This window comes from Trachurus trachurus (genome assembly GCF_905171665.1).
Source record: "Trachurus trachurus genome assembly, chromosome: 6".
Classification (NCBI taxonomy): domain Eukaryota; kingdom Metazoa; phylum Chordata; class Actinopteri; order Carangiformes; family Carangidae; genus Trachurus; species Trachurus trachurus.
Window position 1 is genome coordinate 5,229,135 of NC_139897.1, and position 13,397 is coordinate 5,242,531.

A 13,397-nucleotide genomic window follows, 5' to 3' on the forward strand; every position below is an offset into this window, starting at 1 on the left:
TTATTTATGTCGGTTATTTGCACTTAAAAAGTTGGGAAACCATTAAAGTTGAAAAAGTAGAGCTCAAATGAACTTTGTAGGAGCCAAGTTGTGGAGCCCCCCATTTTTGCCTGAGCGCCCCCCTCTCAGCCCTCACGCTCCCAGCGCCCCCCACAAAGTTCAGAACGCCCCCCAGGGGGCGGTACCGCCCCCGTTGAGAAACCCTACCATAGACTGTAAAAAAAAAGAAGAAGAACGCAGATGGTGGATGTTGTAGTTTTGTGAAGCGCATCACTCCGCTGTAAAAACTGGACGACTGCGAAATCGTGAAAATCCCACATATGGGCCCTCGACTCGAGACCATTGTTTACCTTTCCTTTGTAACTGCTCTGGTTGATCTGCCTTCAACTGGCACAACACACAGTATGCAGATTGCAGCTTGCGGCTTGAGCTGTGCAGTAAAAAAAAAAAAAAAAAAAATACAAATTCTATTGTAAAGTGAAGACAAAATGTTATGCTAGAAAATTGCGATTTTTTGGGGGGGGGTTAGCAATGACGCTTTAAAATAAATAAAATCCATTTCAAAGGATACATTCACAAAAGCGGAGCCAACAAATTCATAAACTGATGAGGGTAAACAGATTCGTTGGTGGTGTCAAAAAAGAAGGGCAGAGTGACACCTCCTGCCCTATAAATGCATCTTCGTGTTAGCTAAACGGCATGACCTGCATGACACTTTCTGTTCAAAATGGTGAAAATCAACCTCAGCTTGCGGATATTTGATTAAATGACAGTGAAATAAACGAGGTAAGGTCTTAAAATATCACTTCAACTTCATGATTTCTGTCGCTCTGCTGCCGTTATCTGTTTTTCCAAACTTTCATTCCAGATAGCTTTTATTATCAGAGCTAATAACAAACAGCCTGTCAGTGAATGCATTCACTGTACAGGTGCTTAACAATCCTAAAAAGTTTGTTATTAAAATCCTTATCTTTTCTTAGCCAGAAACCCTAAAATGTAACCCATGATCCACGATAGCTGCAGATTCTCCTTATCATGTGGCATTACTTTGCCATTTTATTACACAATATTAGCAAGAAAGGGGTTGGAACCAAATGAAGAGCAGACAAAGACTGTATATTTCTATTTGACTCACAGTTGTGTTTACTAATCTCTTTCTCTCTTTTCCAGGCTCAGGGAGTGTGTGAAGATGCCAGCCGGTGTGTCATGGCCTCGGTACCTGAGGATGTTTGGAGCCAGTGTAATATCTATGTTTCTGGGGGCACAGGTCGTCCATCAGTACTACCTACCGGATCTGGTAAGGGACTAAATCTTTCCCAAGTGGCCACCGTTTGTTGTCTGTAAATGTTCCAGTTTTGTACAGACAACAACACTGTGTGCTGCTACTGTTATCAAACATGTCTTTGCATAAGGTGACACATCCTTATGATGTGCATTCACCATAATGTCTCTAGTCATCAGCTGAAAATATGGTAAAATTACAAACCACAACCACTATACAGAATCAGTTTGTTATAATGTGTGTGACGGTGCTTGTTGTTCTTTCAGAGTATACCAGAGATCCCACCGAGGCCTGGGGAGCTCAAGACGGAACTGCTGGGCTACAAAGCCAGAGAGGAAGCTGTTGCTGCATTTCAGAAGTTTAAAGAAGAACAAAAGGTGGACTGATGTGGAATTATACATCCTGAATGACAGACACTCGTTGGATTTTATCCAGTTTTTGCCAACAGCTAAAGGTTGATGCCTCCCTACGAGTAGAGTCATTTCCCAGAGCACCTGTGAATGGATATCTTCTGGTTGATTTTTTCTTCTAAAAAGAACAAGAGATGCTACGTCATCGGTATTTGGCCTTCCAGGATATATCTCATCCTTTTTGAATGTGTGTGCATCTGTGTAAGGACTGGTGAGATACTGTATGTATAAGAGAACGCTTCATCAATACACAGCAAAAGTGCTGAAGTTGATGGTTCAAAACATATTTTAAATAAAATATACCAAACTAAACTATCTTGATGTATAAAAACTGACCAACCTGGTAAAAAAAAGAAGAAGAAAAAGTGAATTTATAACAAATATGTTAACATTTCATTAATTGCTGATAACACACCGATTTTAGCAGCATGCAGCTATGAGGACATCTGTCTTTTATCAATATATTTGTCCCATAACCCCTCACGATTCCCCCAAATCTCACAATGTTATAAATGTCAAATGTCAGACATCTGAGCAGCAACATTTAAGACAGGTGCCTCAACCTCCGTCTTGTTGAGGGACTCTATGTTGTTTTGTTGTAGTAGATGTTTTTTTGCCAAGTGTTTTATCTGGGGTCAGGTATAAATATAGTTTTCAATTACATTTGGCCAAAGAGTACTCGATGAAATAGCTGTCCCAAAGAAGTTAGGACAAGTCAGTGACAAAAAAGTTCTGTGTACAAAGGTAAAGCACCTCACAGCAACAACACAATACAAAGAAGTAAAACATGTCATATGGCAGCTTACATGAATAATAATGATAATAGCCTATATGATTAAATTAAATTCCATTTCAAGCCACCAGGTGTACAGTATATTGTTTACACTGCATGGGTATTTCAATGCAACCTGTCACAGATTGTGAAAACAAGCCGTAAATCCCAGTCTGTCCACAGCGCGTGTCCATGAGGGGAGTCCAAAGACGGTGGAGCAACATCAACATCACAGACTACACCTTTTCACTGTACCAAAGACGGTCTCGGCATAACTTGGTTTTAGAGCTGGACACTTGATGTGAGCTAATATGGCTAGATCATCTGTCGTTTGTTTTGTTTAAATTTTGTGTAGTTTGGTTGGCTGATGTAGAAAGGAACCATGGCACACTTTGGACACTTTAAATAAGAAATACATTTGTAAATGGAAATTTTAGAGTGTAGTAGGCTAATGTACAAACTCAGTTGTTTCATTCAGAGTTGAAATTTGAAGTAGACAGGGAGCCACTCGAGAAACAAATGTTGGAATGTAAATTTTAAGTTGATAAAGTATTTTCTTTGTCTGTAAAAAAAAAAAAAAAAGACGTGCGTGCGCAGCCGGTGGATTTGTATCCTAGCAACAAGTTTAAACAAATGTGAAGAGATGGAGATGGCGACGCCGAGAGAACAGGACGCTGATGAATATCTGAAAAAACACAAAATACCGGAGCTAATGGAGAACCTGACCAGCATGCTCTTCTTCTACAGACCCGGTTAGATTCCACTGATCAGTTTTATCACGCTGGGCTGAAAAATGACTCGTTTTTTTTGGAAAGGCAACTGCTAGCTTACAACGGGAAGGCATTATTAGTTAGCTTTTCAGTCACAAGTACTCTTGTCATCTTAGCCCTCTCTGTGCTGGACTAGATCTGTGCACTTCAACAGCACCACGAAGTAACGTTACAACTCAGAAGATGGTGTTATTTGACAGTTTGAAGTTACTTTTCTGTTACTTACTATTACTGTTACCAACTGCGGCAGGTTCACAGTGTGATATGAATGAAATCATTAGTTTTTTCTTCAGTCACTCACATTAGTTATTGCTCTCTTGCTATTGTTCCAAAACTTCCTTCAAACAATCCCTAGACTAGAGCAGTGTTTCTCAACCTTGGGGTCAGGACCCCCCGTGGGGTCGCCTGGAATTCAAATGGGGTCACCTGAAATGGCTAGTAATTGATAAAAGAAATTACCAATAAAAAAATGTTTTTTAAACTAATTATTATTCTTTTTTAAAGAATGATTAAAAACACCACACACAATCTTAAACAATATTCTATACTTTCACTTTCTTGAAAAATCAAATAAAGTTCAAATAAAATGCAGCATATAAAAATATCTGAGCTGACGCATCTTGATTGACAGCCGTGATCACGGAGTCGCCAGAAATTTGTGATGTCAAAATGGGGTCACGAGCCAAAAAAGGTTGGGAACCACTGGACTAGAGCACTGAAACAATCAGTATTTTAACCTCTATAACTGTGGTATTAGTGATTGATTGATTGATTGATTGATTGATTGATTGATTGATTGATTGATTGATTGATTGATTGATTGATTGTCTCATTCAGAGAAGCCCAGAGAGTTCCTGGTTGAGCAGCTGGAAAAACTGAAGATTTCGCAACAGAGTTTTCAGAGAGGGCCAAATTTGTTTGACACCTCCAATCTGGATGCAGTCTTTGGCATACTGGACCCTGCTAATCAGAAACACATCACATTTGCACAATACAAGCACGGTGAGTACAGGACATAGACAGATTTGGAAGAGAGATTGAGACTGCACACGATATCACTAATGAAAACATTACTGTGTTCAATCTCACGTATTGACAGCATTGTATTTATTCTTACAATATGATAGTTTCACATGTAGTAGCCTATTAACTCATTAATTCACCTGTGGAACAATAGAATAACTCTCCCGGTCTTCTTTCCCTCAGCTCTGACCACTCTGGGCATAAAAAACTTCAACGAATGTCCTCAAGGTGCTAATGAAGACAGAATATCCCATGAGACTTTCAAAACAGAGGCGTAAGTACAGCTTGTAAAATCAAAACAGCACAACAAAGGCAATGTTCGCAAGCATTTCAAAATCCATTATGTAATGAAATTATTTGGTTTGGTTTCTCATTTTGTTATTACAGGATAGAAGGCCTGCAGAGATGCTCAGCAACATACGCACAATGGTGAACTTGGAGTACTGCATTCGGTCAAACAAGCACATTTAATACAAACGTTATTATTAAACTGCCTGAAACAGCTGGGATTTAGTTTTAATAAAGTACTGACCATTCTTTTTAAACAGATGTCAAGACAATGTGGTGTTTTCTTTTGCCACAAACTCATTAATGCTTTGCAATCCAGTTCTAATGAGTTTCCCTTTTTACTGAAAAATAAAATACTGAAAAACTGTTAGTTTTATTCTAAATGATTACAGTATCTCTGGGACTGCTAATCTTACATAGACACTGATGGACCATTTTGACCCCATGACTCTCTAGACCTAAGCACTCACAGTGAAAACATGAGCAACAACTACACAACACAACGTCTAACAAGGTTAATGATTAAATACACTGAGAAATAATAAAGTGATGCCATCTTGGTTTGTTCCCACTGTACGACTACCAAAGACACAAGTGTTATTCTTTTGTTTTCACTTTTATTTACAGTTCAATGATAATGATTAAAATTCAGTCCTCACTGCAGGCAGCTCTGGTTCGAATCCCGCATCAGGCAGCCCTTTCCTGCATGTCATTCCCCCTCTCTGCCTCCCCATTTCCTGTCTCTCTCTCCACTGTATTGTCAATTGAAGGCAATACAAAGCCCCCAAAATATACTTTAAAAAAATCAACCTGCAGACGTCCTAACGGAGTTAAATGGATGATTTTAACAAACTGACTATTATTTTCTGATGTGACATGATCTACTAGTCATGATCTGAACACAAACTGAGTTTTTTTAAATTTTATTCTACAGAAAATTGACACAAAACATGTATGTTCAATATGAAGTACACATATTCACCCAGATCTCAAACAGAAACAATCACATTTATTTTTCTGCTCAACTAATCATCCAAATGTTACCTCTACTGCTGAAATAATATGAGCAAAAGCACCAAATCGTTACATTTTCTTTTAAATTCAAATTTCTTTATTTTTTTATAGGGGGAAAAAACATGTAAGAGTCATCATGAAACCCTTCACAATGGCTTCAGTCAAAGTCCTTCGTCTCTGCTTCAGTGTTGATTGTTAAATGCTGCTAGGTTTGTGCCATTACAAAACACATGTTTGTTTTTATAAACTCCTCATATGTTTTGATTTTTGAATAAATGTGGTTCATTGAGACTGAAAGTATCACATGATTTATGCAACATTCTACCAACAGAAGTAGTAATGTGTAAATGGTGGCGATATGCTATTTAATTTTCTTCTCATTGATTCTCATTTTGCAGCGTTGACGTGCTGAACGCGCAGCGGCAGGGGGCGTGGTCAGGAAGTGACATGGCCGTCTCCTTTTACGGAACTTCTTCGCCTTTCCCCGGTGACTTGTAGGTTAAACTAGTTTTGTCTCTGTCCATACAAAGTTTCCCTTTTTATTCACCGGGACAGCGCCCTGCGGAGCTCAGCATGGGCACCGTCCACGCTCGGGTAAGGACGAGTCTAGTGACCGTGTCAGCTATGACATTGACCTCTTTGTGTGTTCAGTTATCTGGCTGCTGTGCAGTAAGAGAACAGGCCCACTCTGTACACTCCACAGCAAGGCTCTGTGACAGCAAACTCTGGAAATTCAGTGCTAATCATGACTAGCCTGTAACTTTAGAATGAAACGTAAACGCAGTATAAAAGCACAGCGCACTAATGTGAAATGCAAGTGGCACCTCCACTCAGCAGTCTCTCTGCATGTGTTACGCTCATGGCATTCTCATTTGTGTGTAAGCGCAATGCCGCGGTGCTGAAATACACATGACAGCTAAAAGACACGTTAACATCAAAACATAGAACTAACAGCAAGAGCGCTCATGTTGAAGACGTGTCCGTTTCTATTATATTATTGGATTAATTATTGATACGCTGATATGAAAGCAGCTTATAAAGGTGGGAGATAATGTGCAGCACTTTGCATACTGTCATAATTTAGTTGTTGATTATTTTATATATACCGATAGTCGCATTAAATAGGCGTGGTACTTTACTTGAATAAAGTATCAGCATTTCATTTAAATAGGTGCAGTGCAGTAGGCAAATGTAACAAGTCACTTTCCACCACTGCATTGAACTCATCCTGTACTGGACTTTTGCCTGCCGTCTAGAAATACAGAGCTTTTGTATGGGCCCGTAAAATAGGCTATATAAACTGTTCTTTTAATTGTTTAAATAATAATAAATAAATCATACTGATAAATAATTCAAACTGAATTTATTTTACTCTGTTTTTCTGTCATGCTATTTCCTGCTATGGTCTTTTGTAGAGCTGAAACAATTTATCAATTAATGAGAGAGAACTGTGATGGACACAATTGATTGATATAGGAAATAATAATCAGATCAGTCTATAGTCAAAAACTTTGATAATGACGATAACTGTTAGATAAAGCGCTAAACTCTTGAATGGCACTTGGAGTAGACTCAGTTTTAATTGGTATAGCACTGTAATAAATACTTAAATGTTTGTGTTGCAGAGCCTGGACCCTCTGCCCATGCGTGGGCCAGAGCTTGGAGTTCAACCAGATGACATCGACACTCCAGAGCTTGATCAGGACCCAAAACAAGAAGTTCTGGAAAATAAGGATGTAAGATCTGTTTCAGACAACTATTCCACAGCTCTCTCACTTGGACTCTTCTCTGTCCTGTTGCCTGTTCCTCACACACTCTTGTTTTTTTTAGGTTGTGGTTCAACGAGTGCACATAGACGGGCTCGGGAGAACCAAGGAGGACCTGTTAACTTATGAAATCGCAGAAGTATTCCGGGCAAGAAATTTGGTTGATGTAGGTGAACCCAGCAGCGCTTAATCAACTGAGTTCAGTGTGTGTCTGTTAGAATGCAAGTTGTTTCATCAAAACCTGATTTAATTTGTGGTGCAGGTGATGCGAAAGTCGCACGAAGCCCGACAGAAACTACTGCGTCTCGGCATCTTCAGGAAAGTTGAAGTTGTCATCGACACCTCACGAGGTACTTACTATCAGTCATGATGCAGTCTAATGTTTATACAAGCATATGCCGGTTTTCAAATCAATTCACATATTATATCGATTAATATTTTGTGTTGCAGCATGAAATGGGGTCAGTAATGATTGTCACCAGTTGAGACATTGTTTCAAACTAACAGTAAAATATGTTTTTTATTCTCTATGCCTTCTATTGTCTCCAGGTGAGCATGCTCTTCCTAACGGCCTCGATGTCACCTTTGAGGTCACTGAACTGAGGCGGATGACGGGCAGCTACAACACTATGGTTGGGAACAATGAAGGAAGCATGGTGAGCACTAGGATGTTTCATGTCAGCCTTCACTGAAAGGCCACATGCTGTTTTGTCATTTAATGAAGGTATCTCATACTTTGACACAACTTTATTTCCAGGTACTAGGCTTGAAGTTACCTAATGTATTTGGCCGTGCAGAGAAACTCACTTTCCAGTTCTCCTATGGCACCAAAGAGACCTCCTATGGCCTGTCTTTCTTCAAACCCCAACCAGGACACTTTGAGCGCAAGTAAGGTCCAAAAAGCCTCATGAATACATTTGTTCATACAATCCAATCCTGCCATACAATGTGTGTGAGGATCATAGAAATGTGAATATTTGCTTTGTTTTCTAAAATGTTTAAAGGTACATTGTGTAACTTCTCCTGTTATCTATTCATGAAAATCGATGATTTCGTTCAAAGGTATGTTTTTCATTAACTCTTTCGCGACCATTGACGAGTTAACTCGTCACAGCCTGCCGAACGTTCACGACCACTGACGAGCAAACTCGTCAAAACCGTTTTTTTTTACAGATTAAGATAATAGACACTCTGAGGTACCCTGTGTGTGAATATGGTAGTCCTCTGATATGTAAAACTGTTTTAAACTAAAATCAAAACATAATGTTTTTTTATAAACTGTGTGATCTTGGTTTTGTTTGAGTAATCGTTCTCCTTGAATGCTGCTCTGGGGACAGCGTGCAGCGCTGTGCGGCCGTCGGCTACAGTGTTGCAACTTTCTCGCTGAATCTGGCGACTTTCCAAACCCTCTTTTGACAAAAGCGACCGACGACAAATCTGGCGAGTTTTTCCGGTGTTGTTTACAAACGTTTCTGGTTTGGAGACTCGGATCTGAAAGCCCATTATCACAGCTGTTTTCACGGTGCAGCGGAGCGGGCGCTCTGCAGCGGGGGCTGCGACCGGTGTTATGCCGAGAAATGCCTGCTTGCCGAGATCTGCATGCCGCACAACAAACGTGGAACTGGATCATTCATTACGGGGACGGGGATGCAGTTTTCGGCACAGCAGTTTATTGGACCTGCCGAGATTTGCATCCCCCATGCAGATCTCGGCAAGCAGGCACTTTTCAACACATGCCGAGAAGTGCCTGCTCTGCTGGGGTTACGCACAATACGGTTTAGGTGTTTATACATACGAACATGTATTTCATACATGTAGCAAGTAGTGTATTTGGCTAAAACAGCCAGGGGATGCAAATCTCGGCAGGTCCAAAAACTGCTGTGCCGAATACTGCATCCCCGTCCCCGTAATGAATGAATGATCCAGGTCCACATTTGTTGTGCATGCAGATCTCGGCAAGCATGCACTTCTCGGCATAACACCGGCCGCCCCCGCCCCGAAGCACCCACCGCCGGCCAGTCACACAGCAGTGTCCCGGAGCTGCTGCGCTGCAGCCAGAGACCCACACCGCTGCACCGCTGCTCTCCACGCTGCCACACCCCCCAGATTTACCTACAAATATATTTATTTAGCCGTAGAAATGATTTGGGAGACATGCCACACCGCAGAGTACCGGTAAAATGAGCAGATTGCCACTTGACACAAAAGTGCGTTTTTCTCTGAAACTAGAGCGGGAGCTCCGTTTTTGGAGAAACCCAGCTCTCTTCTCCTCCTTCGTACTCACGAACGAAACGGCGGAAAAACTCGCCGTTTTTTCGAGAAGCACGTTGTAAAGTCAATCTGCAACCAAGTGAAGACCGTTTGTTTCTAGGTGACGTACATAGTTCGGTTCGACGTGAGATAAAAGGTAAACAAATAGCCAAAAACATGTGGTCCTGAGCGGATGTGCTGAAGAATTAGTGTGGTCGCGAAAGAGTTAATCAGTAATCACCCCCATCAACAAACTGAAGTGTTCCTTTCAGCTCTGAATTTGCCGTTCATATCATTCATATCTACATGGAGCGGGTAAGCTCGGTGCTGGCTGCCATGTGGTGTCGCCATGTTTTTACGTTCAGTGGCAGCGTGACGGTAGGAAACCACGGAAACTCAGCGGAGACACCGGAGCTGTCGGCTCAGGTCGAGGTGGCGTCTGTGAAAAGTCACCGCGGTAACGCAGTGAGGAGGAATGGAGCGTTACACTGATGCTGCATTCACCTGCAGTCGGGCAGACGGCCGTCGGTAACAAACCAGATGTCATTTTAGTCACAGAAGTCCAGAGAAAGCCGGTAAAACGTGGGTCAGGTAAACGATACGACATCGCCATGACAACATATTGTCACGTGTATTGTTTTGCCTCGTGCTGACGGACCACTTGTTTACATAGAGGCTTGTTTATGCCGTTACGTGCAGCGGCTGTCGTCCGTCTGCCCAATTTCATGTGAATGCAGCATGAAAAATACAATTGAGTTGCTTGCGATATACAACCGCAATGCTAGATGGGAGTAATTCTTACACAATGTACCTTTAAGAGTTGGATCATCAGTTAGAAAGTAGAAGGCAGTCTATTCCAGCACAACTCATGCCCCACTTGGAAATATCAAAAGAATGGGCAGCTCACATCAAAGCCCATAAAGATATTGGGGGAAAATAACCCCTTGAATGCCTTTAATATCCTATATATTATGATTACATTCATTTTATGTAAATCTTCCTTATCAAATCATTTTTGGCATACTTGCAATACCTAAGTGGTCCACCAGAGGGCAGGGGCCTACAGGTTGGACACCACTCATGGATGTAGTTTGTCATCACAAGGAATCCTGGCAGGATATTAAAAATCTCTTCTTTTTTCATTTTCAGTGTCTCCATCAACCTTTACAAAGTAACCGGTCAGTTCCCATGGAGTTCGCTGAGGGAGACAGATCGAGGCGTCTCTGCAGAAATGAGTGTAAATACTTATTTCTACTCATGGGACAATTTTTCAACATTTCACTCAATTAGAAAATGTATGAAATCAAGTTTTCAAATAGAAATTTATAGAGCCTTTATTCTCTAGTTATTATAAGTAAAATGTGTAATGTTACAGTGTATGTTTTATTTTCATTTGCTGCATGAGGTCTGTACTGTAATAACGAGGTGTCTTATTGTTAACTCACCACACATAGTTCCCTGTGTGGAAAACCAGCCAAACCCTGAAGTGGGAGGGAGTGTGGAGGGAGCTGGGCTGTCTGGCTCGCACCGCCTCATTCGCTGTCCGGGAGGAGAGTGGCCATTCCCTTAAGTCCTCACTTTCGGTATGTGTCACCTGTTTTACATTGAATATTTTATTGTAGGATTACTGTATTTGTATTATCTGTCAAACCTGATGTCCCGTTTTTCTTCACCAGTACAATAACAATGTGTGCTGGGGAATGTGAATGCTGCACTTGAATTATGTTGAAAAGTGACAAGAAACTGAATATTCAGAGGGAAACTGGTTATGACATTTTCTTTTTCCAGCACGCTATGGTCATTGACACCAGGAACTCCTCCATTCTTCCGAGGAAAGGCGGCTTGTTGAAAATCCATCAGGTTTGTTCTTCACCATTGAGTCTGAGCTTTTTGAAACGCTGCATGAAAACAATATCACTGATGTTGTGGTTGCGTAGGAACTTGCTGGATACACTGGCGGAGATGCTAGTTTCCTGAAGGAGGACTTTGAGATCCAGCTCAACAGAACACTCTTCTGGGACTCAGTAAGATTCTACATTTTATGTTTCTGCCTTTTATCAAATGATCCTATATAGGTTTAGTTTAACTTAAAGCAGTTTTATCGGGCCAGAGTACAAGAAAAATTTGGAAGATCTATCAGTTTATTTATGTGCAATAATTAGGTACTGGGAATGAAGAATGAATTTACTGCAATATACCCAGTTAAGCAGCAGCATTAACTGAGTAACAGGGTAATTAACAAAAACACTGTTGCAGCTCTATATCCAGGCAAACAATTATTCTGATTAAATACAACAGTTCTATGCACTTCTTTGTGTCAATTTTCTGTCTCTGTGATTATGTGTGAGTCAGCTCTACTAAACCTTTTCACTTTCCCTCCAGGTCCTTTCTGCCTCATTGTGGGGTGGTTTGCTCCTACCCATTGGTGACAAGCCAACAAGCATAGCAGACAGGTACAGAAAGCAGACAGAACAGATAGACCCAGCTTTTCAAAGTTTTATTGTGGCCTCCCCCCTTATTCAAAATAGAGACATTTGTTAAGTCTGTATTTTAGTTTTTTTTTTTTTTTAGTTTTATAAAGAAGCATCATTTAAAGTATGATATTGCATGATTATCACTAGATTACTGTGATACTGTCATAAAACATAACACATACATACAAATATGCATATGTCAGTCATGTATTTAGATAAGACTAATCTCTCAGAGAAGGTGTACCTCACAGTTTGAAAACCTCTGAATGAGGCTGGCCGTCAACATAAAATAGAAACTTCAACTGTAGGGCCCTTTTTGTATTTAAAGAAAACTCAAACCTGTGTGTTTTTGTGTCCTAGGTTCTATCTAGGTGGCCCAACCAGTATCAGAGGGTTCAGTATGTACAGTATGGGCCCACAGAGTGAAGGTGAGATACTAACTTGGCTAACCGGCTTGGTAAGCAGAATAAAGTCTGGTGGTTAATTGAAAGCTTGTGTGCTGGTATTACTGGTATGGCAGGGGACTACCTGGGAGGAGAGGCCTACTGGGCTGGAGGCCTCCATCTCTACACCCCTCTCCCCTTCAGACCAGGCAGGGGGGGGTTTGGTGACCTGTTTAGAACGCACTTCTTCCTCAACGCAGGAAACCTTTGTAACCTCAACTATGGTGAGTCATGAGTAAAACAAACATTGATTTTTTTTTACATACCGGTACATACATTTGAATTTTTTTTTGGACTTTGGACTTGGTTTGTTGGCTCAAATTTGAGAAGAAATTACTGATGTGTGCTTCTGTGGATATTTTTTGTTGTTGTTTAGCTTAATTGGTTGTATGTATGTCATGTGTTTTATTCAGGTGAGGGGCCACAAGCACACTTGAAGAAACTGGCAGAATGTATCCGCTGGTCATATGGACTGGGTATTGTGCTGCGGTTGGGAAACATTGCCAGACTGGAGCTGAATTACTGCATTCCCATGGGAGTCCAGAGTGGGGACAGGTAGGCCTGGTTTGGGTGGGATTTTTTTATTTCACCACCTGTCAGATTTATTTCAAGAACATTTCACATACATGTTGCAACCATTCATTCTAGAGACTTTTGGACCAGATTGTTCTTTATTATATACAGTATATTGACTTTGGATGGTTTTCTTCTCTTCTTGCAGGATATGTGATGGTGTTCAGTTTGGTGCAGGAATCAGGTTCCTGTGACTCCACGTTTGTAGAATTTGCGCTTCCTTGTTCTTCACCTTCAGTTGTATGCCAGAAACATTTAACTGGAAGGGAAATTTGCTTGTACAGAACTGTGTCTGAAACTGCATTGGTTCAATAAAAGTGTTTGCACTGACT

General features: G+C 40.9%; 3 protein-coding genes across 4 annotated transcripts; all 3 read left to right on the plus strand.

Moving 5' to 3' along the window:
- The first annotated feature begins 665 nt into the window (after positions 1-665).
- uqcc6 (ubiquinol-cytochrome c reductase complex assembly factor 6) lies at positions 666-2,168 on the plus strand. The gene is made up of 3 exons (XM_083972838.1): positions 666-786; positions 1,171-1,297; positions 1,549-2,168. Exons 2-3 carry the CDS (start codon positions 1,190-1,192, stop codon positions 1,666-1,668), a joined length of 228 nt encoding a protein of 75 aa, XP_083828964.1. The 5' UTR covers positions 666-786; positions 1,171-1,189; the 3' UTR covers positions 1,669-2,168.
- A 939-nt stretch (positions 2,169-3,107) lies between these two features.
- efcab10 (EF-hand calcium binding domain 10) lies at positions 3,108-4,690 on the plus strand (the record flags this gene model as incomplete). Its single annotated transcript, XM_083973480.1, has 4 exons — positions 3,108-3,216; positions 4,072-4,236; positions 4,441-4,531; positions 4,645-4,690. 4 exons carry the CDS (start codon positions 3,108-3,110, stop codon positions 4,688-4,690), a joined length of 411 nt encoding a protein of 136 aa, XP_083829606.1.
- A 1,321-nt stretch (positions 4,691-6,011) lies between these two features.
- On the plus strand, positions 6,012-13,397 carry samm50 (SAMM50 sorting and assembly machinery component). Of its 2 annotated transcripts, none has more exons than XM_083973156.1 (15): positions 6,012-6,153; positions 7,185-7,295; positions 7,390-7,491; positions 7,588-7,675; positions 7,875-7,981; positions 8,083-8,213; positions 10,725-10,812; positions 11,030-11,158; positions 11,364-11,435; positions 11,513-11,599; positions 11,958-12,028; positions 12,410-12,477; positions 12,570-12,716; positions 12,906-13,047; positions 13,214-13,397. In XM_083973156.1, exons 1-15 carry the CDS (start codon positions 6,133-6,135, stop codon positions 13,257-13,259), a joined length of 1,410 nt encoding a protein of 469 aa, XP_083829282.1. In that variant the 5' UTR covers positions 6,012-6,132; the 3' UTR covers positions 13,260-13,397. The 2 variants fall into 2 exon arrangements, with proteins under 2 accessions (XP_083829282.1, XP_083829281.1); XM_083973155.1 differs by having other exon boundaries at positions 12,410-12,476; positions 12,560-12,716.